The sequence below is a fragment of the Pygocentrus nattereri genome, chromosome 13, assembly GCF_015220715.1.
Source record: "Pygocentrus nattereri isolate fPygNat1 chromosome 13, fPygNat1.pri, whole genome shotgun sequence".
Lineage (NCBI taxonomy): Eukaryota > Metazoa > Chordata > Actinopteri > Characiformes > Serrasalmidae > Pygocentrus > Pygocentrus nattereri.
Window position 1 is genome coordinate 13,614,004 of NC_051223.1, and position 24,212 is coordinate 13,638,215.

Below are 24,212 nucleotides of genomic sequence, written 5' to 3' on the forward strand. Positions count from 1 at the left end.
AAGCTGAAGCTTGAGGGATTAATTTGCATGGAATGAAATGGATTCTAAACAGAAAAAACACTGTTCCTGTAAGGAAAACCAGGTTTTAGCCTAGCCCAAGCTGATTTAATACATTAAAATAACTGGTAACATGGCTCATGGAGCAGTAATGCACACAATGACATGAATAGGATGCTGAAATTCCAGGTGGATACTGGAATTATAATCTTCATATTCACAATGGTAAGGAGAACACAGTACACATTCCTAACTCCATTATTATGTCTCTGTCGTTAGTCTCTCCGAATGTGTTAAAAGTGAGAACTGCAGCGTATAGCGTTTGTGAATCCTCCCTTTTTTTTTTACCGTCATTTGCTAAAAGAGAAGCTACAAATATAGAGCTAACTTCAAAGTACAATATTGGAATGAATATAAAAATTTTACTTTGTCTTTTAAATCCTGTTTTGAGGATTAAATCCTATTTTAAGAATTGAAAGTGAGCTTCTAAATGCATTTCAGCAAAAGGCACAAAATAACAGCACACAGCTTAGTGATGTTTTCATGAATGCAATATGAAAAAGTCAGCAAGAAGGATAAGATGACCAATTTAGGACTTTATTATTAAGGAAGGTTAATGTTAACATTTCCTGCAGGAGTATGTAAAACTGTGTATCTGATCCTGAATAGTGTAAACAACTAAGATCATGGTTATGTTGTATTTGAGGTTTTTTTTGCCTCTGTATTTCTTTAGGGCAACTCATTTCAGCTTATGATGTATGTGATCTGTCACGAGTGTGACCTTGTTTAGCCATGTTTTATCTTTAGACAGCAGACTATAATGATTATTAATCAGAGATTGGATTTTGGGGTTTATATAAAAACACTGATCACTGTCTGAAATGCATGCACATGGTCCAAATCCAGATGATTTTTCTGAAAGTCAAATCCAAAACAAGATCAGACAGATATTAGATATGCAAACAGGAATTAGACGTGACCACCTGCATAAACATAACTTTTAAGGGCTTCATATGGTTTCTGTGCTGACTGTCCACAACCAGTCTGAAACTATCACCACAGTATCTGAAAGAAAGGCAACATCACATCGAGTCCATTTACATGCAGGATTAGCAGGCTGAGCCGTGATCCCAAAATAACTGTCCAGGTGATCTTAAATCCCAGTGACCATTCTGAGAACTTACTTCATTTAAGAAAATCATTACACTTTACATTTTGTCAGGTCCGACTATATGAGGACAGTTAACAAGCTACTCCAATCCTTCAAAATATAGGGCAGTTAAAAGCCAATAGTTTAAATCTAGATTGCATTCATTTTACCATTTAACACAGATCAGTAAACTGGGGCTGGCTTTAAAAATGGGGCTACATGAGTGGCATAGCTGAGCTCTCAATATGAGAAAGCCGTCACACTGAGGTTTTTTTCCCTAGAATATTGTTCTTTCTAAAACGTATTCTTGTATTGTCCTTTTCCAAACATATGTCTCTTATTTCTTTTGAATTCATCTGTGAATAAGACATTAGACTAGATTGGAGGAATCCGGTAAGCTGCTGCATCCTCCTCCTCAATCGAAAGTGCAGCAGAACGGTTCTTCTGCCAAGAATTAGTCCTTTTCCGGTACCAACTTCAACACTTTGCCAATAGCAATAGTTTTACCTGCAAAGAGAGACAACACATCTCCATTTCTCAGCTGCATGTAGCATGAATTCCATCTCTACAACTGTACAAACAGTAGCAAGTCTATATGAGATGCTTAACAACACAACATAATTTGAGACACGTGATCATTTGCACAGCGCTATACTGATGGGCATTAGCTTCCATTACTTGTTAGCTAGATTAGCGTCGTAGTTCCATTGCAAAACCAAATGAAACTTGAATGAAATTAAGAATTACATTATATTCAAGAAATACAATTACAAAACAATCTGACATTGCCTTTTTTTATGATATCACCCTTCCTAGGTTGAGTAACAACTTAAATAATGACCAAAGACACTCTGCTTGGGCCGTTTTTATATACTTGAGTGTGTGTATGTACACATATATAGACATACGTTTTTAAGAACACTTTGTACATTTATAGAGTAGATAAAATGACACACATTATCACTATGCAGTGCCATGCAGGACTGTGGGATGCTGCAGGGTCCTTTAGGAGCTGCCCTCCAAGCCTTTTTTTAAATTTGATCTGCCCTACTACCTCCCTGACAGTCACATCAAAAGAATCCTGTACTTAGTGACCTCTTAGATAAGACTTGGAAGGTGGTGTGATGTTCAGCCTTCAGAAGCAGGCTAGGGCTGGGGGTGAGAAGGATGAAGAGAATGGGGCTGTTGGGGGTAGAGGATGGTTGGTAGGTGGCCTTTGGGGACGCCCTGGTTCTCCCTTTTCTTCTGCACAGCATAACAGTATTACCTATTTACCTATTATTTTTTAAAACAGGAAATAGAACATTCTGAAGCAGAAAGCTTTACTACTTAACTACTGAGAACTATCCAAGATGTACAATATTTATATATATATATATATATATATATATATATATATATATATATATATATATATATATATATATATATATGTGTGTGTATATGTATATATAATTTTAACACCGAGGCTTTATGGACTTTTACTCCAATGTGACCTAAAAGCAAATTCAAACCACATAAATATAGTTAACCAAGATCTTACCCTCATCCCTCAGAGTGAACCGACCCATCTGTGGGAAGTCTTTAAACGTCTCTAAGCAGATGGTTCCTGCTGTTCTGAGACGAGCAATGCATACTTGGTCTTGTTTGACAAAGCGCGGACGTGTCTTGCTCTTTTCTCCCGTCTTCTTGTCCACCAGACAAATTAAGGCCTTTTAGCATAACAGGAAAACAGGCAATAGTATCGAGTTAGAAATAAAATAAGTGCAGAGAAATTTCAGATGTGTCACCAGGGAACAAGCAGCAGTTCCTTACTGTTATCTGGACTTCTTCTATGCAGGTATGAATGTGTAGCACTGCATTGTAACCTGGACATATAATGGATTTGTGTTCAATAATGACAATCTGCAAAAAAAGGCAAAAGACAAAAAATGAGGCAAAAACATGAAAAAAACACTTGCTCAGCAAGCAACTACAGTCAGTGTAATACCTGGGCATCAAACGTGCGTCCTGAGTGGCAGAGGTTTTCAGCATTGCATAGGATAAAGCCAGGCAGGATCTCCTCCTCTTCAATGCCTTTGAGGCGCAGCTTCAGGTTCTCTCCAGGCCCTGCATCATCTGTCTCCACATCATCTGACAGCAGGCTTAGTACCTCAACAGTGTGCTATGAAAATAACACCATGTTTTAAACATGCAGATCCAATTAGGCCCCGGCAATAGGGCAATATAATTATATATCCTTGATTACTGAAAGTAATGTGCATGTCTGTCGGTTTGTCTGTCTGTTCTGCGATGGACTGGCGACCTGTCCAGGGTGTATCCTGCCTTCTGCCCGATGATAGCTGCGATAGGTTCCCAGAAGGAGAAGCGGGTTAGAAGGGTGTGTGTGTGTGTGTGTGTGAGTGATTACTGAAAGTAACCTGATGGTGATGTGTAAAAGGCGGTAATCGCCATGTTAGGAAACACAACTAAGAGAATATGAGAAGACAAATTTATGTCTTCTCATATTCTCATGTCTTAACTATGTAGATATGCTGGGTAACGGGATCTTGTTCCTGTGCAGACATGTACCCCCAGAGGTGTTATAAAGCAGGAGACAGGTTACTGTTTGAAATATGAATGGGAAAGCTAAACATTGTTTTGTTTGTCTGTTTATGAAGAAAATCTTTTAGTAAATGGAGCCAAACGGCTTGCTAGTTAAGCTCCCACGTTTGTTGATATATACATATGCAGTATCTACAACAAGCTAAAAAATCATGCCTTTTGTGTTTTATTGTTATGTCAGATTTTATCACTGATTTCAGGTCTCTCTCACCATTCAAAAATAATCCCATAAAGCACCTTAAATTTTTCCCTTAAGTATAAAACTCTAAGAATCCCTCAGATGTTTCTTTTAGCTGAGAGAAAACGCTGAAGCCATTGCAGGGTTCTCTAATTAATGGAACTTATGATTAGCAGGTAATCTAGCTAAACATTAAAACTAACCAACTTTCATAAAATCAGTATTGATAACTTGTTATTCCTGCTGATGAAAGATGAAAAATTAACTGCTTGGTTTAGCTGACAGTGATTAGTGTCTTCCATTCACAGTTTTGCATTTTAATCAAACCCTCTGTTAACAAAGGAGGGGGTTTTAGCCAAGTTCAATGACAAAGGAGCAGAGTAGAGGAAGGCTTATCTTGCAGCTTAAAGACTTTATGCTTTTGACTTAGAAAAACCTCATAACAGCATTTTAAAAATCCTAGACACTACAGAGATGAGTTCTACCATCCCCTCTCATTACCTTTGTGTGTTAATATTGATGAAAACTCAGATAAAATGTTGCAGTGATTTCGGTGAATACTGCGGAAAAAGTTGAACGTGTGGCTGTTGATTAGGCAGAATAATGTTAAAGTGATCGGCTAAAGCATTTGGGAAACAAACTGGAGAGCAATGATGCTCTGATAAACAGCGCGGTCACAATATTCTTAACTTCAAGTTTTTTGCACTTTAGTTTTCTTTGGCCTTTTTTCCCAAACATCAGAAAGAGTAGCTAGCTGCCTGGCTAACTGATTATTTTGATTGTGTTTATGTTTCAGCTGTGCACGTATAGTCGGTTACAAGGTAACAGACATGACAGTTGATTGTCAACTTAGAGTAAATTAAGATTTCATAACTTGATTAGAAGCTATAAAGAAAGATTCCTAAACTAAGACAAGATTTGCATCTGTGGTACGAATTTGTGAAAAATTTTGACTTCTCAGATCTTATAGCAAAACGACAGGAATTTTCTATAATGCAGCCCGACTGGACTATGTGTCATTTTATCCACAGGATTGACTGTCACTGTATAGCTTCAATATTTATCCACAATAGTACAGAAAATGATGTGATAAAGCTGTGACTCAAAATTTTTAATATTTGAAGCAAAAGCTCCTCAATAATATAAAGCAAGGAGTGGGCTTAGAGTGTAACAATAATAATAATAATAATAAATTATTATTGTTGTTGTGACTACAAAATTTACAATAATTAACATTATTTACCATTATTATTATTATTCAGTGATTTAATATATTTTATAAATGATCGGTATTATAACACATTTCATTGAGGTCATTTATTTTTACTGTGTTTTGCTCTGTTGTTTTCATCACTAATTCTGCACAAAACTAATAATGGAGCAAGTCGGAACGAAATTCATTGTATGGTGAAAGTGTACCAGTAAATGGGTTCAGAAAAAGCTAACACATTAAACAATATGTACTCAATGTTTTATTACCTTGTTACTGTAAAACATTATGGGCCATTATTGAGCCTTTAAAAGCATTTAGGCAACGCTAGAGTAAATTCTCCATTGTCTCTGCTGCATGTGATTTACTGAGCAACATTTGCAGTATTTTCCATACAGCTCAAGTGCCCCAGTGGTGGAATTGTGAAAACTGTGAAATAATAATGGTTTTCCAAAGTCTTCTATTGTGGAACTCGTGAATGACTGCTGTAATGACAGTAAACACCTTGTTTTTAAAATATGTAAAACAGATCTTTGCAAGCAAATTCCAATTTGAGGTTTCTCCAGCAGGGAGCACTGTTAGCACTGAGATAGCCACAGACTCACCAGAAGAGGATTATAATCACTGTTGTCAGAAGAAAACCTTGTATCTCCAAAATTAGAACTTTACAGGAGAAAGAAAAAACATACTGTAGTTTTAATGCAAGTCAAAGGAATTGGACATTTTTCCAAGTCATTTTGGGCCGTTTCTTTTGCTCCGTTCATCATGAAATTTACACACAATGTAAAGGGCAACAGGTCCTTAAAAAATTATGTCAAAGACTGAAAAATGACAAAAATGGAGATACAAGGTTTTCTTCCGAAAGCAGCGATATACAAGTTTGCAGTAACATTCATTAAAATGACAGGTGAATCGGTTTTCAAAAGATGTTGGGGGTACTTATTATCTCATTATTACTAATACTAGTATTACATTATTTATGGGAGTTTTTATTAAAGATTTTTAATTAAAAGTCAATGCTAAAAAAGGCATGTGAACTAAAAAAATAAAGACCAGGGGTGTCCAAGCTTGTTTGTAAAATTGTGGCTGCAGATTTTAATCCTAAACAAACTTGAGATACTGGTTCAATCAGTTGGTCTCAGTCTTCAAACAGCTGATCATGTGTGATCATTTTGCTTTGATGGACACCCCCTGAAACAGACAATAGGTCAAAGCTGCAGTGGACTGTGATAATCGTGATTTTTATACTAGAAAGTATCATTAATTATTTTTTGATATTGCCAAAGCCTAGATCCAGTACAGCTCCTGAGATGCTTTAACTAAAATTGCTGACTGATGCGCAAGCCAATGAAACTGAGCATGACAAAAGTACTGTTTATGCAAAGCATAGTTCTGGCTCTAAAATCTGATTGGCTGAAGTCACTATACACACGTGACAGGAGGAATAAATTGAATTGTATATTGAGCCAAGTTATCATGTTGTTTGGAAACTACTACATTGGCTGCTAGAAAAACTGTGATAATTAGGGAAATTATTTATTGGTGTATTTAACATATCACAGCTGTCACAACAAAACCTCCATTTTAGACATTTTTCAGTTTGACATAATTTTGAAAGTTTGAAAATGCTAATCGCCCTTTATGCTGTGTTTGAATTGCATGATAACCTGACCTAAAGAAACAGCCCAAAATTATTTGAAAAAAAAAACAAAAAAACAAAAACAAAACTCTGGTTCCATTGACTTACATTAAAAGTATGTTTTTTCATTGTCCTGTAAAGTGGAATTTTGGAGATACAAGTTTTTTTCCCAACAGCAGTGACATTGTATTTTGTCACTTTTTTAAATAACAGTACAAAAATACCCAAGGTCATATAGTGATAATATCACCATTCCTTAACAGTCATAAAATCACTAAAAGAGAGCCTCAAGTGGCTCATTGGTGTAATAATCTTACCCTATTCGGCATCATGATGAGCTGTTGTGCTTTGCTTATGGTCCCTGATTCCAGTTTTCCAAGGACTACAGTGCCCATGTCCTGCACAGAAAATGACAATGGGGATTATAAGGACTGATAAACACAGCTTTACAGACCAAAACAGATGTACTTTCATTTTTCACAACTTTGTCCTAAAGTTGAAAGGATTACTGTGCTTTTAACACTGATATATGTAAATGACCTGTTATGACAGGCTGCTTTGTGTTTTCAGGTATAAGCTGAATGGGCATGAAAAATCACAACAAAATTTAAATAGCTGTTTTAACTCGCAGCAGGGAAAAAATTTAATCCTCACAGTCTTGACACTCTCCTTGTGTTTCCTAAATGTCAGCTTCACTTTCTCTTCCAGTCACTGGCTAGCAATTGTTTTGCTATCTGATTTCACTTCGGTCAAGCTTTCAGGGTTTTTTTTTTTTTGTTTTTGTTTTTTTTTTTACACATACCATTCCTGACAATTCACTGTGAATTGGAAGAATCTGCATGAAGGATCTGTAAAAGAAACCTGATGCTTGTGGAGGATGTCAAAGCCAAACACAAATAAAAAGTCAGTCTGAACTGAAGAAAAAAAAGTTGCTGTATTATTGTTGTCAGTGATCTGCAAACTGTACTTGACAAATGATATAAATTTGCATCCAAAAATTTTACAGTCCACCTTACCCGGTACTTATCTACAATGGGCAATCTGATGGGACCATCACTTGATCTGTTGAAGTTTGGCAAGCTGTCCAGATGTGGAATAAACGGTAATCCTCTAAAAGAAGAGTTAAGAGCACACATAATGGAAACACATTTTGTAAGCCAACATATTTTTATTAATAATTCAAAAGTTTGGAAATCACCTGTCAAGTTAATAATTGTTGTAATTTTTAATGATAAAAACCAACTTCTGTGGAATGAAATATTACAACCTACTGGAAATGTATTTTAAATGTTAATTTTTTTTATTATTTTGTATTAAGTCATTAAATTTTATTAACAAACTGTAATCATCTATTTATAGCAGTTTCTTGTAAATCTATCCATCCCATGATTTGATCAACACTTTTGAAATATGAGGCATTCGATATTAATTTTTAAAGTAATGCTACAAAGATTTGTCATCTGCAGCTCCACTCATCATTCTGAGTATATCTACAATTGATTTTTACATATTCCTGCAAACTATTTGAAACCAATGAAGTAGTAAAGTATTAACATAATCTTATATATGAACAAAAAAGGTTTTTTTTTATTTAATACAGGGATTCCAAACTTTTAAGCAAAGGTTTAAATGGTGCATTTTACAACTCTAGATTTAGTATGCAACTCCTAGGTACTACCCTCAAAAAGAACTTTAAATCCACTAAAATCTACAGCAATGATTTACATGCTTTACCTCTATGTAGTGCAAGTTATCTCTGTGTACTAAAGCTTCACTTACGTATACCAGGGACACAGCTCAGAAGTTTCCTTTAAGTTGGCTCCTGTCAGTCCAGAGCAGGGCATGAAGTGGATGTCTTTCTTTGGGTTAAAGCCCACCTTCTTCAGAAATGGCACTAATTTCTCCTTACATTCTTCATATCTGCAGAATGAATTGTTTGAACATTGTTGTTAAAGCCACTGCAAAAATAATGTGAAGTAATAAAAAAATGTTTTCAACAGTACTCTGAGATTGTATTTGGTTTCCGACAGCCATGCTCTGAACAGTGTCTTAAGGAATTAGTTATATTAGTAATAATGACACAATTTTCCCCTTACCCTTCATGTAGTTAATCTGTCAAAGCATGCTTTGTGTCTGAATTTTTCTTCTTTTGTTTTGTATTGAAAGCTACAAGGCTAATATAGCAAACATGTAGTTATTAGCAACTACCAATTAGCACTGTGCAAACTGTACGGCTTAATAACCACACATTTACTTCATAAAAATAGACAAGTATAAAGCTATTCAGTATTGTTTTAGCTAAGCATTTTGTTTATTTTTGTAGATAACAGGTCATGCAGCATCAGAAACCCCACAAGCAGGTGTATTTGTAGAAGTACATAACTGGTTCCATTGCTCATTTTTTCCTTTAACTTCACAAAGTATTGTGCTCTATTCACCTATCCAAGCTCCAGTTTACAGTAGGATCATCCATTTTGTTGATGAGGACTATCAGGTGTTTGACTCCAGCAGTTTTGGCCAGCATAGCATGCTCACGGGTCTGACCTCCCTTTTCAAAGCCTGTCTCAAACTCCCCTTTTCTGGCAGAGATAACCTGGCAAGACAGTATGAAAGAGAAAAATTAAAACAGAAATCAAATTAAATAAAACTGGCTTTGAGAGAAAGTGGAGAAAATGCAACACAGAGATTCTGTGTCTATGTACATTTATTTTTAAGATTATCTTTAGCTACACATTTTACATTAGACTAAAAATGCATGTAGTTTTGGTTGTTTGTAACCAAATAGTATTACTACTGAAACTTCCTGCACTAGGAACTTCCATATAAAAAAGTGGTGTAAAATTGGGCTGCTTCCAGGCCACAGCTCTGCAGTTTAGTGCTTTCCTTCTATTAACATTCTGAATTTAAATTATGAAGGCCTTGCTGACTAGCTGATAACACACGTGCATTTAATAAGACAGAAAGCTAAACTTTAAGAACTGAAAGTTATTTCAGAATGACTATGGCATTGTATCTACAACATGAAGCGCTCAGCAGGAAAATAAATTGTTTTTTAAAAAAAACCAACCAGCACCGCCAAATCAGCCTGTGAGGCACCACCAATCATGTTAGGTACAAAGCTTTTATGGCCCGGGGCATCCAGGATGGTAAAGTGCTTTTTCTCTGTTTCAAAGTAGGCTCTTCCCACTTCTACAGTTTTCCCCTTGTCTCTCTCCTCCTGGTTTGTGTCTAAAGCCCAGGAGAGATACCTGTAAGGAAATGTCACTCAAATATTATTGCAAAACTACATTTGACTACCTTTTAAGAAACAGTTTTAAAACAGAGGTACTATCTAACATCTAAAAAAAATCTTAAACTACTTGATTAGATAAACTTAAAATAAAACTTCACAACAATAAAGCATTCTTACCATGTCTCTCTGTTCTTCTCTTTTGCTTCTCTTTCATATTTCTCTAGGGTTCTTTTGTCCACCATACCAGTTAAATACCTGAAGGAAAAAATAATATATTATGCACTTTTGTTTAGATTACACATTTCCTTGAAGCTTTGCTATTTGTTTCAAAATGAATATTCCATTTTAAAATTATGTATATATTACTCACATAATCTGACCACCAATTGTTGATTTGCCTGCATCTAAAGAAAAAAGAAAAAAATTGTAGACAATTAAAAAGGTTGATAAACAATCTTGTTAATCTCATTCTGACTACATAATAATAAGAGTGTAAATGAAAAGTAAAGTGGAAGTGATTAATGCAACACACACTGACGCACCAACATGTCCAATGAACACCACATTAACATGCTCCTTTTTGGGGGCATCTGGAGGAGGAGGGGGCAGTTTAGGGGCAGGCATCTCTTCATCCTCCTCCATTATTTCATCTTGGGCCTCATCTCCAAAGGCTCCACCTTCTTCCATGGCCCCACCTCCTGGTTCCACCTCATCTTTGTCCCCCTTTTCCTCCCACGTCTCTACTGTGTTAGCATCTGTCTCTCCGTTCTCCACAGCAGCTTTAGAGATACAATTTAAGACCCAGTCTCAGGTCAAACATACAGAAAAAGGAGACCAAATGTGCACTTGCTGTTAAAAGTCCAAACGAACACAGTATAAATTATTTTTAAAAAGCCTATATGATACAATATTGAGTGTTAGTAACCACACAGCAAAGTCTGAATAGATAAAACAAGATAGGCATCTAATAAAACATCCATCCATCCATCCAGCCATCCATCCATCATCTTCCGCTTCTCCGGGGTTCGGGTCGCGGGGGCAGCATCCTGAGCAATGAGGCCCAGACCTCCCTTTACCCAGCCACTTCCACTAACTCCCTGGGAGGGATTCCGAGGCGCTCCCAGGCCAGCTGGGCGATATAGTCACGCCAGCGTGTCCTGGGTCTTCCCCGGGGTCTCCTCCCCGGTGGACTTGCCTGTGACACCTCCCAAGGGAGGCGTCCAGGAGGCATCCTAACCAGATGCCCGAACCACCTCAACTGGCTCCTCTCGACGTGGAGAAGCAGCGGCTCTACTTTGAGTCCCTCCCGGATGACCGAACTTCTCACCCTATCTCTAAGGGAGAGTCCAGCCACCCTGCGGAAGAAAACTCATTTCGGCCGCTTGTATTCGCGATCTCGTTCTTTCGGTCATTACCCAAAGCTCATGACCATAGGTGAGGGTGGGAACGTAGATCGACCAGTAAATCGAGAGCCTTGCCTTATGGCTCAGCTCTTTCTTTACCACAACAGACCAGTAAAGAGCCCGCATCACTGCTGACCCAGCACCAATCCGCCTGTCAATCTCCCGCTCCGTTGTACCATCACTCGTGAACAAGACCCTGAGATACTTAAACTCCTCCACTTGAGGCAAGAGCTCATCCCCGACTCAGAGAGGGCTCTCCACCCTTTCCCGCGTGAGAACCATGGCCTCGGATTTGGAGGTACTGATCCTCATCCCGGCCGCTTCACACTCGGCTGCAAACCGATCCAGTGAAAGCTGAAGTTCACGGCCTGATGTCCCCAATAGGACCACATCATCTGCAAACAGCAGCGATGTGACCCTGAGGTCACCAAACCGGACACCCTCCATCCCCTGACTGCGCCTAGAAATTCTATCTATAAAAATTATGAATAGAATCGGTGACAAAGGGCAGCCCTGACGGAGTCCAACTCTCACTGGGAACAAGTCTGACTTACTGCTGGCCATGCGAACCAAACTCATGCTTTGTTTGTACAGGGCCTGAATGGCTCGTAGCAAAGAGCCATGTACCCCGTCCTCCCGAAGCACCTCCCACAGAATACCCCGGGGAACACAGTCGAATGCCTTCTCCAAATCCACAAAGCACATGTGGACTGGTTGGGCAAACTCCCATGAACCCTCCAGAATCCTGGAGAGGGTAAAGAGTTGGTCCAGTGTTCCACGACCAGGGCGGGACCCGCACTGCTCCTCCTGTATCCGAGGTTCGACTATGAGCCGGACTCTCTTCTCCAGTACCCCTGCATAGACCTTGCCAGGGAGGCTGAGGAGTGTGATTCCCCTATAGTTGGAACACACCCTCCGGTCCCCCTTTTTAAAAAGAGGCACCACCACCCCAATCGGCCAATCCAGTGGCACCACCCCCGATGTTCATGCAAATGTTGAAAAGGCGCGTCAGCCAAGACAGCCCCACAACATCCAGAGCCTTGAGGAACTCGGGACGGATCTCATCCACCCCTGGAGCCCTGCCGCCAAGGAGGTTTTTAACTACCTTAGCGACTTCGGCCTCAGTAATGGACAAGCCTATTCCCATGTCCCCAGACTCTGCCTCCTCACTGGAGAACATGTTGGTGGGATTGAGAAGGTCCTCAAATTATTCCTTCCACCGCCCAATGACGTCTTCAGTCGAAGTCAGCAGCACACCATCTCCACTATATACAGTGCTAGTGGCACACTGCTTTCCCCTTCTGAGTCGCCTGACGGTTTGCCAGAATCTTTTCGGAGCCGACTTAGTCACTTTCCAAGGCCTCACCGAACTCTTCCCACACCCGGGTTTTTGCCTTGGCAACGACTGAAGCCGCAGAACGCTTGGCCTGTCGATACCTGCCAGCTGCCTCTCGTGTCCTACAGGCCAACCATGTCCGGTAGGACTCCTTCTTCAGCTTGACGGCATCTCTCACCTGGGGTGTCCACCACCGGGTTCGAGGATTACCGCCCCGACAGGCACCAACTACCTTGCGACCACAGCTACAGTCAGCCGCTTCAACAATGGAGAAGTGGAACATGGCCCATTCTGAGTCAATGTCCCCCACCTCCCCCGATATCTGGTCAAAGTTCTGACGGAGGTGTGAGTTGAAGATCAATCTGACAGGTTCTTCTGCCAGACGTTCCTAGCAAACCCTCACTATACGTTTGGGTTTGCCTGGTCTGACCGGCATCGTCCCCCACCACCTGATCCAACTCACCACCAGGTGGTGATCAGTTGACAGCTCAGCTCCTCTCTTTACCCGAGTGTCCAATACACATGGCCGCAAGTCCGCTGACACGACTACAAAGTCAATCATTGAACTGCGGCCTAGGGTGTCCTGGTGCCATGTGCACTTATGGACATCCTTGTGTTCAAACATGGTGTTCGTTATGGACAAACTGTGGTTTGCACAGAACTCCAAATACTGAACACCACTCGGGTTCAGATCAGAGAGGCCATTCCTCCCAATCACACCCCTCCAGGTCTTACTGTCGTTGCCCACGTGAGCGTTGAAGTCCCCCAGTAGGACAATCGAGTCTCCAGGAGGAGCACTTTCAAGCACCCCCCCCAAGGACTCTATGAAGGCTGGGTATTCTGAACTGCTGTTCGGTGCATAAGCACAGACAACAGTCAGGACCCGTTCCCCAACCCGAAGGCGTAGGGAAGCTACCCTCTCGTCCACCGGGGAAAACCCCAACATACAGGCGCCAAGTCGAGGAGCTATGAGAAAGCCCACACCTGCCCGCCGCCTCTCACCAAGGGCAACTCCAGAAAAGAAAAAAGTCCAGCCCCTCTCAAGGAGATTGGACCCAGAGCCCAAGCTGTGTGTTGAGGTGAGCCCGACTATATCTAGCCGGTATCTCTCAACCTTGCGCACCAACTCAAGCTCCTTCCCCGCCAGTGAGGTAACGTTCTAAGTTCCAAAAGCCAGTTTCAGCAACCGAGGATCAGAACGCCAAGGCCCACGCCTTCGGACACTGCCCGATCCACAATGCACCACACCCCTACTACTGCGGTGGTGGGTCGATGGGAGGGGGGACTCATGTAGCTCCTTCGGGCTGGGCCCGGCCGGGCACCATGAGTGAATGCCCTGCCACCAGACGCTCGCTGGTGAGCCCCTCCCCCAGGCCTGGCTCCAGGGTGGGGCCCCGGTAACCCTGATCCGGGCAGGGTACACAAGTCCTTCCTTTTCGGTTTCATAGGGGTGATTGTTGATCACACTTTGTCTGGCCTGTCACCTAGGACCAGTTTGCCATGGGAGTCCCTACCAGGAGCTTTTGCTCCAGACAACATAGCTCCTAGGATCATTCAAGCACACAAACCTCTCCACCACGATAAGGTGGTGATCCATGGAGAGGTCTAATAAAACACTGCTTAAAAAATTGCTCATCATTCCTATCTGAGAACTTTACACAGTTACACATCACCTGCTATGCTTAATGAGGGAGGGTGTGGCCTAAGGAGGTCAACACCCTATATCAAGGTGTGCATAATTATTAGGCAGCATTTTTCTTTAGCCAAAATGGGCCAAAAAAGAGATTTAACTGACTCTGAAAAGTCACAAATTACCAAAAGTCTCTCAGAGGGATGCAGCACTCTTGAAATTGCTAAGATGTTGGGGCTTGATCACAGAACCATCAAACCTTTTGTTGCAAATAGTCAACAGGGTCACAAGAAACGTGTTGAGAAAAAAAGATGTAAATTAACTGCCAAGGATTTGAGAAGAATAAAGCATGAAGCTACCAGGAACCCATTATCTTCCAGTTCTGTCATATTCCAGAACGGCAACCTACCTGGAGTACCAAGAAGTACAAGATGAACACATAAGCTGAAGCACGTAGACTAGTCCAAGAAATATCTGAAGACAGATTTTTCAAAGGTTTTATGGACTGATGAAATGAGAGTGACTCTTGACGGACCAGATGGATGGGCCCAAGGCTGGATCAGTAACGGGCACAGAGCTCCACTTCGAGTCAGACACCAGCAAGGTGTGTTTTCGTGTTGAAGATGGGCTCAAAATCAACTCCCAAGCCTACTGCCAGTTTTTAGAAGACACTTTCTTTAAGCAGTGGTACAGGAAGAATCTGCATCTTTCAAAAAGACAATGATTTTTATGCAGGACAATGCTCCGTCACATGCATCCAAGTACTCCTCTGCATGGCTAGCCAGTAAAGGCATTAAAGATGAAAAATTTATGACCTGGCCCCCTTCCTCACCTGACCTGAACCCAACTGAAAACTTGTGGGCAATTCTTAAACGGGAGATGTATAGTGAAGGAAAACAGTACACCTCTCTGAACAGTGTCTGGGAGGCTGTGGTTGCTGCTGCACAAAAAGTTGATCGTCAACAGATCAAGAAACTGACAGAATCCATGAATGGAAGGCTTATCACTGTTATTGAAAAGAAGGGTGGCTATATTGGTCTACTGATTTTTTTTTAAATGTCAGAAATGTTTATTGGAAAGTTTTGAGTTGTTTGTTTTTCATTTCTACTTGAACAGATTAAAATAAAAAAAAAAGATGGGAAAATGTCTGTTTTTTTTATTTAGCTGCATAATAATTCTGCATCATTATAGTTGCCCAATACTTGTGCACATATAGATATTCTCCTTAGAATGCCAAAACCTCACTTTTATTTTCTTAAACATTCATGTTTGAGGTTTATCAACATTTTTTTGATTAACCGAGAGCACTGTAGTTGGTCATTAATAAAAATAATCCTCAAAAATAAGACTTGCCTAATAATTGTGCACACAGTGTAGTGAGGTGAGACACTAATGTTGGACCAGAAGGCCTGGCTCACAGGCTCTGCTCTAATTCATCCTAAAGGTGTTCTATCAGGTTGAAGTCAGGTCGGTCAAGGTCTTCCACACCAAACTTGCTTTTCCATGCCTTTATGGACCTTGTTATGTGCACTGGTCCGCAGTCATGTTGAAACGGGAAGGGACCATCCCCAAACTGTTCCCACAAAGTTGGGAGCAGGAAATTGTCCAGAATCTCTTGGTCTGCTGAAGCATTAAGAGTTCCTTTCACTGGAAATAAGAGGCTGAGCCCAACTCTTGAAAAACAGCCCCACACCATAATCCCCCCTCTACCAAACTTTACACTTGGCACAATGCAGTCAGACAAGCATGGTTATCCTGGCAACTGCCAAACCCAGACTCGTCCATTGGACTACCCAATGGGAAAGCGTGATTTGTCACTCCAGAGAACACATCTTCACTGGTCTAGAGTCCAGTGGCAGTGCTTTACACCACTGCATTTGATGCTTTGCATTGCGCTTGGTGATGTAAGGCTTGGATGCAGGTAATGGGAACCCATTCCATGAAGCTCTCTATGCACTCTTCTTAAGCTACTCAGAAGGCCACATCAAGTTTGGAGGTCTGTAGCGATTGACTCTGCAGAAGGTTGACAACCTCTGCCCGCTATGCGCCTCAGCATCCGCTGACCCCACTTTGCCATTTTATGTTGCCTACCACTTAATGGCTGAGTTGCTGTCTTTGCCCATTGCTTCCACCTTGCTATAATACCACTGACAGTTGACTGTGGAATATTTAGTAGCATGGAAATTTCATGACTTGACTTGTTGCACAGGTGGCGTCCTATCACAGTACCACGCTGGAATTCACTGAACTCCTGAGAGTGACCCATTCTTTCACTAATGTTTGTAGAAGCAGTCTACAGACTGAATACTAATGGTCTAACACCTTAGCTAGCAGAAACATAACTATGATTTACCTCTACTGATCTACATCATGTTCCAAATTATTATGCACATGCCATTTTTGTTTGTTTTTCCTAAAAACTCTGAATGTTTAACAATTACATTGCAATATGGATGTTATTACAAGTGGACGTATTGATACTGGAAATGGCTTTACTTATTATTGATTTATTTATTTTCAAAGATCACAAATTATTACTTTTCCAAATTATTATACATGTAGTTGAATGCAGTTTCTGAAAATATCCAATGGGTGATAATGACATTCATATAATTTTAAAGAGAAATCTGTCACATTTGTTGTATGGACAGATAATTAAAAAAAAAAAAAAAGTTAAATCAAAAATTATATTTACAAATTATATTAATCAAGTTACATATTGATATATGCTCCTCTTTGAGATAACTTTATTAACTGAAACTCTTCTCTCACTGAATCATTTCGTGAGTACTTCAGTTAAAGGCTGTGATATTAATGCTGGAGCTGTTTAGCATGTTTGCTATCTTTTAGTCTGTTAGCTAGGTGACCAGCCTAGTTCTAGTTAAAAATAAGTTTTCAGCCATGGTATACGACTGGTACATGGTATACATGGAACGACTTTGAATGCTGCTCAGCCAATCAGGTTTTAGGACTGGAATCTGTTTTATAATGTGGAACAGTCTCTTTAAGTAGGTTTCCCTTTAACCAAGATCACCTGCCAAGCTAATTAACAAACCTGTCTGAAACTGATACCAGTTATCTAAAATAATATCAGAAATAACACAAAAATACTTTCTTACATCATCTAAGAAGTAAAACCTAAATGCTCATCATACTGATATCTTAGTGATATATCACTTGCATAATAATTCGGAACACAGTTTAGAAAACAGATGTGAACTGAACAAAAATATACATCTACATCTATCCAAAAATTCAAGGACACCTACCCGCTGGTTCGGAAATCTCCATGTTAGCAACTGTGTCTGTACCTAAGGAAAGAAATATGGGTGTAATTAAAGAACTCTTGCAATGGTACTGGTTGCTTAGTTGCTTAGTTTACTGGTACGCAGGACCTTCACTTAAAAGGGAAATTCCACTGATTTGATTTTTCTTTTCTGCATAATTAAATTGTCATTCTGAGTAGTTTGATGTGGGGTAAGCTATTCCAGAGAAACTCAAAACGGGTCACAGTGGTGGTAACAGGAACCAGACATTTGAGGCATTTAATGCCTCACAGAAAGTACAAGTATGTTACCCGTTTCCCAAGTTTAAGACAGTTTTGAAAAAAGGTTTGGCATGATGTATTTTCTATATTTACTGATTTGCAACCATTTTACCATTATCAACACTACATTGAAAAATCGCAGAATAAACACGTCGGTTTCCTGCTCATTTGGATCGCAGATATTTGAATACATTTTAGAAAAATCAGTGGAATTATCGCTTTAAATGTAGGTAATATTATGTAACTTAATATTAGTTGGATTTAGCTTAATCCTAGATAAATAATAAGTGGCCTTTTAAAAAATGCATTGTTTCGCGATAATGAATGACACTTTTATTACCACATAATATTGCGTAATAGTATCTCAGCGTCGTTATCATACGGATAGACAAGGGTACACGTTTGGATTTTATCTTACCCCCTTCAGTTCTCACACTAGTTATCATATCTCTTAGAAAAGCTGGTTTACATAACCCAGCACAGCTGTTTCAGCTGTTTATCGCGGCAGTCTAGCTAGTTAGCCAGCCAGCTACCGTCAAGTCTTCATAGCGTTCTCCTCTGTGCTAACGTTAGCCAGCGAGCTTGCAGGCTGGTTTCACAAGTGAAATACTGTTGCATAAACTGACACTCTTTACCGTCTTGGTCGGTGCTTTCTGGATTTCCTCTAGGAATGAAGGAAGGAACAAACTCCGGAGCATTCACATTAAGGCCAGTGAAGGCTGACTGGAGCTCCGTGTCTGGGGCCTCCACATCGTCCTCCTGCTCCCAGCTATCTGGGGCTGTGTCTCTGGAGTCCATTAGCGTAGTCTACAACAGCTATTACCAAACGTATATCTCACCGTTAGAGCTGATATCCAGTACCTTAGCTACTGTTAAATGCCTTGCCTCAATTTTACCAGCTGTTCCAGATAACCGGACAAGTTGACAGGCTTGTAAACGCAGCCAACTTACTACGGCATGAGGTGCCTGCGCTTTCCCTACGACAGCACGACAGTCCTACATGGGCATACCGTGTGTCGAGTGTGAAGCGACTGTGGACAAGCTGTTCCAAAAATGGCCACCAAACAGACCGTTTTTCAAATTAAGCCGTATCTGAAAATTGAGGGAAAAATAATTTGCTTCATATGTTCTCTTTATTCATCGCTCAGCTTGCCTGAACACTAATACCAAGATTTTATTATTTTTTTATTATCGAAAATCGATCTACCATGTATTTTAAAAGTGATTGTTTACCTCTTAAAGGGGAATTTACAGATTTGTAAACATTTATGTATTAATTAAAAACAGAAAATTACAAACAGAAAAAAAACATATAAACAGAAAAAAAGAATCGTAAACAAAGTAATTCTGAAATATGGGCAAGGATGCATTTTTAGAGAACCTTTCTTTACAGTAGTGGTGATGGGAACCAGGGATGTCTAAAATGCAAATATAGCTATTTTATATTTTGCTAAACGACGCAATAATTTGGTTTACATCTTACCCACTTAATTATGAAGTATATCAGAAAATTCTTTGGATTCCCAAAATCAGATTGGACTACTGATTTTAACATAAAATCTACATTTGATTCTGAATAAAAGTATGAAAACAACACGTAATGATAATACACACATAAAAATAATTTGGGTACTGTATAATGTTCCCTTATGCTACATTCAGTTGGTCAATTGGAATTGGTTAAATAAGCCTTGCATAAAAGTAAGAAAGAAACAGATGAACATGAAAATTATACAACCAGCGTTTTCAACCACTGAGCAAGTTAGAGTTTATTGAACTGACAGCCAGTATAAGTCAATTCACAGTTTACACAAAAATCACATACAAAATAAAAACAATACATGGTAAGAAACAGACAAAGCAAACAACTTTTCACAAATAAATATATGCATAAATACTGTTATTAGTAAAATGTAAACCTGACCAGTGTCTTATTTAGCCTTACAGTTCCATTAATTATATCTACTTTGGAGAAACCGTTTCTTTACTCCTTTGCATCTGCTACCCCTCCAGGAGTTATGGCAAAAGTAGCTTCATTTTCTGGCATATCAGGGCTTGAAAAAAGAAGACAATATGGTAGAGTAAAAAATTGTACTTTGGTATTTAATGTCAAGTGGGGCTTTTTTTTACATACAAGTTCATGACCTTATTTATTTACTTTAGTGTATTTGTGTTTCATAGTCAATATTTCTCAAAATGAAATACCTATCAAATATTTTGGCAATTCTTGTTTCACCACGTCCTTTCCTCAAGCTTAGCCGTGTGGTGGAAGCATGTGCCAGGATGTGACCTCCGATGGGCTTTTTGGGATCTGCTTGAAATCTACAACAGAGTGGTTTTACTTCAGTGTCTGCACCTTTTTGGGATTAATGTGTGGAATCAACTCCTGGTATCAACTCAGAATCATTGAATCTCATCACTTAAAAATTGGAATTGCCTTCAAAATTCCTTGAATTGAACAGCGATGATAGCTTCTCTTGTTTGCTGATGTTATTTAAGTTAAACATAAAATTTCTTGATAAAAACTTACGTCATCCCAGCTCCTGGGTCTGCTGTCATCTGATTTGTGACAAACACTGCAACATTGTACTCTATAAGTTGTAAATTAAGCAGACTTTTGATTGAGGTTTACAGTGCATTTTTGAATGGTTCTTAAATGTATTACTATGCACTTAGATTATTTAGTTTTAGCTCTTAATGCACATAACATCTGAAATCCCGGCCACTAATAACAAAAAAAGTGAATGCTCATGACAGGATTTTGATATTGCCCATTTTATCATCAACAAATGAATAAGCACGGAGGCTTTTTGGCAAACAAAGCTAACCTTCAGAGATTTTTTGCAGCCTGGAAAGCATCTGTGCCAGCTTCTGCTGTCTCTCTGCCAGCTCGCCTCTACCAGAGAAGTCCACCCGGAACAGAGCCATGATGGAGTCTATGATCTGAGGGGAAAAAAACAAAACAATAATGAGCAAAGGAAAAAAATAGGATCATGTTCAAAAGACCTTTCACAAAAGAGTGCCACTTTGGTCTCCATTTCTCTTGGAAATTATGTCAGTTATAGCATACACTGTTTACCTTGTCTTTTGTTTCTCTCCTTACCAAGAGCTTGAAGACCCCTCCTTCTTCATGAAATTTTGCTGCAACAAAGTCTAACAACTCCATCTGATGTTCACCTGAGAAATTAACAAACCAATCAGCATTGCCTAGAATATCACCTAAAAGAAGACAAACCAAAACTAAAGCATTGACCATGCTTCACAAAGGTACAACAGTCTTACTTGTATAGGCACGGGCATACAGTACATTATCAAGCACAGCTTCATGATCCACATTGAACCTTTCTGCAATGTCCTTCAGTCTGTCTGGACGACTGAGAATCACAGATTAAGGAAAAAAAACATAGCAGCAATTACAATGGATATGCATTATACACAAGTACAATGTAAATTCAAAGGGATACAAAGTATTTTCAGTATCAATGAAAATCACTTTCCCTCCAGAGTATCCATCCTCACCAGGAAGCTGAGCTGTAACTTCAGACAACACTATTTTGAATGTCTGTTAATCAAATGTGTTAAACTCTGAACTCAAAATTATTCAATTCAATTACAATTATTTTAGAAAATAATTCAGTGTCTCACAAAATCTCAAAAACTCTACACAAATGTGTTCAGAGGAGTTATTATATACAGTATTGGAAAGAAAACGAACTAAAAACGCTTTAACACAAATTTTACTGAATATTACTATGATCAATGTTAATAATCCAAAATCAATGCAGTTGAATCACCACCTTCAGTTTCATGCATTTTTACACTCCTACTGTAACACAAGATGCAGAGACTCAAGATACAAGGATGATTCATCACTTACCACACAGTGTGTGAGAGAGCTGTGTCTTACCAGTTCTGAACTCTGCAGTAAAGTTCAAAATAAATCAGACAATATGAAACAAAAGGCAAGAGACAAGTGTAATAATGAAACTGCAGCTTACCTCCAAAAGCCTCAGTAATTGCCATACTCTCTATTCCCCCTCCAAGAAGTTTACTAAAAATAAATTCAATGAAATATTCTTTTTTAGCCTGATATTTTAAAACACAACTTTAAATAATAAAACACTTGGCTCCTGTAAGAAACTATCCCAAGTATACTCTATATGGAGCTATAAATCCTACTTTACTGAGTGGGATTCATATCAAATGCAATAGCCAGCATATTGTCTTGATATATGTCTTGACTGTAAAGCTGATTAGTGATGGAGGTTCATGTAACACTCCTTGCAATGACTACAACTCTGCCAACCCTCTTTCATAGCTCCATACCAGAGCGCAGAGCGCAAAACATCTGGGTGAAATAACATGTTATCTTGCCACCTTTGATGTCTAATGCAGTGGTGAAAAAATAACTGATGTAAGTAATTATCGCAATAGTTTCTATCCAGCTGTAATAAGGAATAATGGCTATGGGAATGCCATGTCTTTGAATAATGTAATACAGACTGCTTGCATCAATGACAAGTTGAATGGTTAACAGTAAGTTACTTCTTACTCAAATTCCAAACTGCCTGTTGTGATGTGGAACACCTGTCTCCTTTTCATGCTGTATTCAGAAGCTGTCTGAAATCCTGTGATCTGCAGCAACAACAACAACAACAACAACAAAAAATCAACACCCAATTTAGGGATATCATAGAGCTGGAATCTTGGCTTCCTACAACTATATCAATATAATATTTATCACAAAATCAAATCACTTCTGACAATGAAAGATAACTGCAAGATAATATTACCAACAACTTCCCAGCAGCTTCCTTTATTTTGTCCACTTTTGCTTCAGATAAGCCCTTTACATTGCAGAGCGCACGCCGTGTGGTCATCTGAATCCCTTTTACCGTGCAAATTCCCACAGACTTCAGCTTCTTGATATCAGCCATGTTCTATGAAAATAAGACCAAGAATATAAAAACATGAAAATATATATTTTAAAATTCTAATTAAATTGCCATAACTCACATCAGGTAAATAATATGAATATACTTACAATCCCATATTTCTGTAGAAGATCGATGTCTTGGAAGAAAGATACCTGTAAGTGAACAGCTACACAATAAATATGACTAGTAACAATATATTTTATGATGGTAAATGAAAAAAAAAAGTTCCTAAAGCAGCTAACTGAAACAAACTAAACTGATGATATTCCTATGATCAGACTGACGGCGCCACTTTTTTCACAGCTAGCTAACCTAGCTAACTGTACCTCACCTCGTCATCTTGATACCCTGCCTCATCTTCTACAACTTGGTCCTCCACTGACTTCATACTATAAAAAACACAAATCTGTATCTGTAGAGTTGGTTGTAGACAAGTGCTAAATCTCTTTTAAAATGCATATCTAACAGGATAGCAGCAACACTAAGTTGGGCTAGCTAGCTAACTAACTAGCACATTAACGTATGTGAGGGCAGCAATAGTTTGTAAAACTAGAGTTTCGACTATTGCTATTCCCACACCTTTGCAACAATAAAAACAGTTCTCGCGGAGTTATCTTAAAATATCTTACCTTCAAATCACAAACGTTAACTCAGTGTATAACTACGCAAGCGTTTTGGCACAAAGTAAAAATGTTTCTGACTGTTCTGACTGATTAGCTAGTTAGCTAGCCAACTATTCGCGTCACGGCTCGTGCGGCTCCTCAGATCAACAGTTTTGGACCACCGTCACCGGATCCATATACAATAATAAAAAAATAAAAGGTAAGTATATATATATATGTGTTTGAAACAATTCAATTGTCTGTAACGTTTTTTTTTTTGCTTGTTTATAATTTTTGGCATTTAAATTGTAAAAGTTACTACTACTACTTTTTTTCAGGTAACGTCATGGTGCCAATTCTACAGTGCATTGTGTGTCCTTTCGGGACTGCATGTGACTTTCACGAGAGGCGCCACAACGAACAAAACTAGGACTTTGATTTTGAAAATATTTGCTAGGTATTCATAGAGGGTGGCTTCCTGAGGCAGGATTCATGTTATAATTCCATCGTGTTTGAGGTCTCAGCACGCACGCGCAGTACGATTCCGTCTACATCGCACATGCAGTAACAGCTTATCAAGAAGGTGCATCCAGTTTCTCTAAAATATTGCAACAGACACCTGTGATCAAGGCTCCAAATCAAACTTATCATTTATATTGATTCGAAACAGAATCAGAAGTTAGTACTGTAATATTTTCTTCATGTAAACAAACATGATTTCTGAAATCCTGTCTTTAAACCAGTCAT

The 24,212-nt window shown here is 39.1% G+C and overlaps 2 protein-coding genes across 6 annotated transcripts; both read right to left on the bottom strand.

Annotated features, from left to right (window-relative positions):
* Nucleotides 1–573: 573 nt before the first annotated feature.
* On the bottom strand, nucleotides 574–18,963 carry gspt1 (G1 to S phase transition 1). The gene is made up of 14 exons (XM_017705479.2): nucleotides 18,562–18,963; nucleotides 17,649–17,690; nucleotides 10,553–10,789; nucleotides 10,381–10,414; nucleotides 10,188–10,265; nucleotides 9,846–10,026; nucleotides 9,217–9,371; nucleotides 8,558–8,698; nucleotides 7,795–7,888; nucleotides 7,096–7,176; nucleotides 3,138–3,311; nucleotides 2,963–3,052; nucleotides 2,691–2,859; nucleotides 574–1,654 (listed from the first exon to the last, which is right to left on the bottom strand). Exons 1-14 carry the CDS (start codon nucleotides 18,722–18,724, stop codon nucleotides 1,602–1,604), a joined length of 1,692 nt encoding a protein of 563 aa, XP_017560968.1. The 5' UTR covers nucleotides 18,725–18,963; the 3' UTR covers nucleotides 574–1,601.
* A 706-nt stretch (nucleotides 18,964–19,669) lies between these two features.
* dmc1 (DNA meiotic recombinase 1) lies at nucleotides 19,670–23,646 on the bottom strand. Of its 5 annotated transcripts, XM_017705441.2 has the most exons (14): nucleotides 23,493–23,646; nucleotides 23,195–23,252; nucleotides 22,971–23,015; nucleotides 22,720–22,866; nucleotides 22,479–22,561; nucleotides 21,925–21,977; nucleotides 21,804–21,845; nucleotides 21,391–21,463; nucleotides 21,209–21,300; nucleotides 21,006–21,103; nucleotides 20,755–20,869; nucleotides 20,457–20,517; nucleotides 20,132–20,248; nucleotides 19,670–19,980 (listed from the first exon to the last, which is right to left on the bottom strand). In XM_017705441.2, exons 2-14 carry the CDS (start codon nucleotides 23,249–23,251, stop codon nucleotides 19,911–19,913), a joined length of 1,053 nt encoding a protein of 350 aa, XP_017560930.1. In that variant the 5' UTR covers nucleotide 23,252; nucleotides 23,493–23,646; the 3' UTR covers nucleotides 19,670–19,910. The 5 variants fall into 5 exon arrangements, with proteins under 5 accessions (XP_017560930.1, XP_017560933.1, XP_017560932.1 ...); XM_017705444.2 differs by lacking the exon at nucleotides 23,195–23,252 and having other exon boundaries at nucleotides 22,971–23,029; XM_017705443.2 differs by lacking the exon at nucleotides 23,493–23,646 and having other exon boundaries at nucleotides 21,834–21,845; nucleotides 23,195–23,481.
* Between the last annotated feature and the right edge of the window lie 566 nt (nucleotides 23,647–24,212).

Coding starts and splice junctions, on each gene's coding strand:
- gspt1 (XM_017705479.2), bottom strand. CDS start 18,724: ATGGACTCCAGAGACACAGCCCCAGATAGCTGGGAGCAGGAGGACGAT. Junction 10,415..10,552: donor GGTGTTCATTGGACATGTTG/GTGCGTCAGTGT, acceptor TTTTTTCTTTAG/ATGCAGGCAAATCAACAATT. Junction 9,372..9,845: donor AGGCTGATTTGGCGGTGCTG/GTTGGTTTTTTT, acceptor CTGTCTTGCCAG/GTTATCTCTGCCAGAAAAGG.
- dmc1 (XM_017705441.2), bottom strand. CDS start 23,251: ATGAAGTCAGTGGAGGACCAAGTTGTAGAAGATGAGGCAGGGTATCAA. Junction 21,978..22,478: donor ACAGGCAGTTTGGAATTTGA/GTAAGAAGTAAC, acceptor ATTTATTTTTAG/TAAACTTCTTGGAGGGGGAA. Junction 21,846..21,924: donor AATTACTGAGGCTTTTGGAG/GTAAGCTGCAGT, acceptor ACTTTACTGCAG/AGTTCAGAACTGGTAAGACA.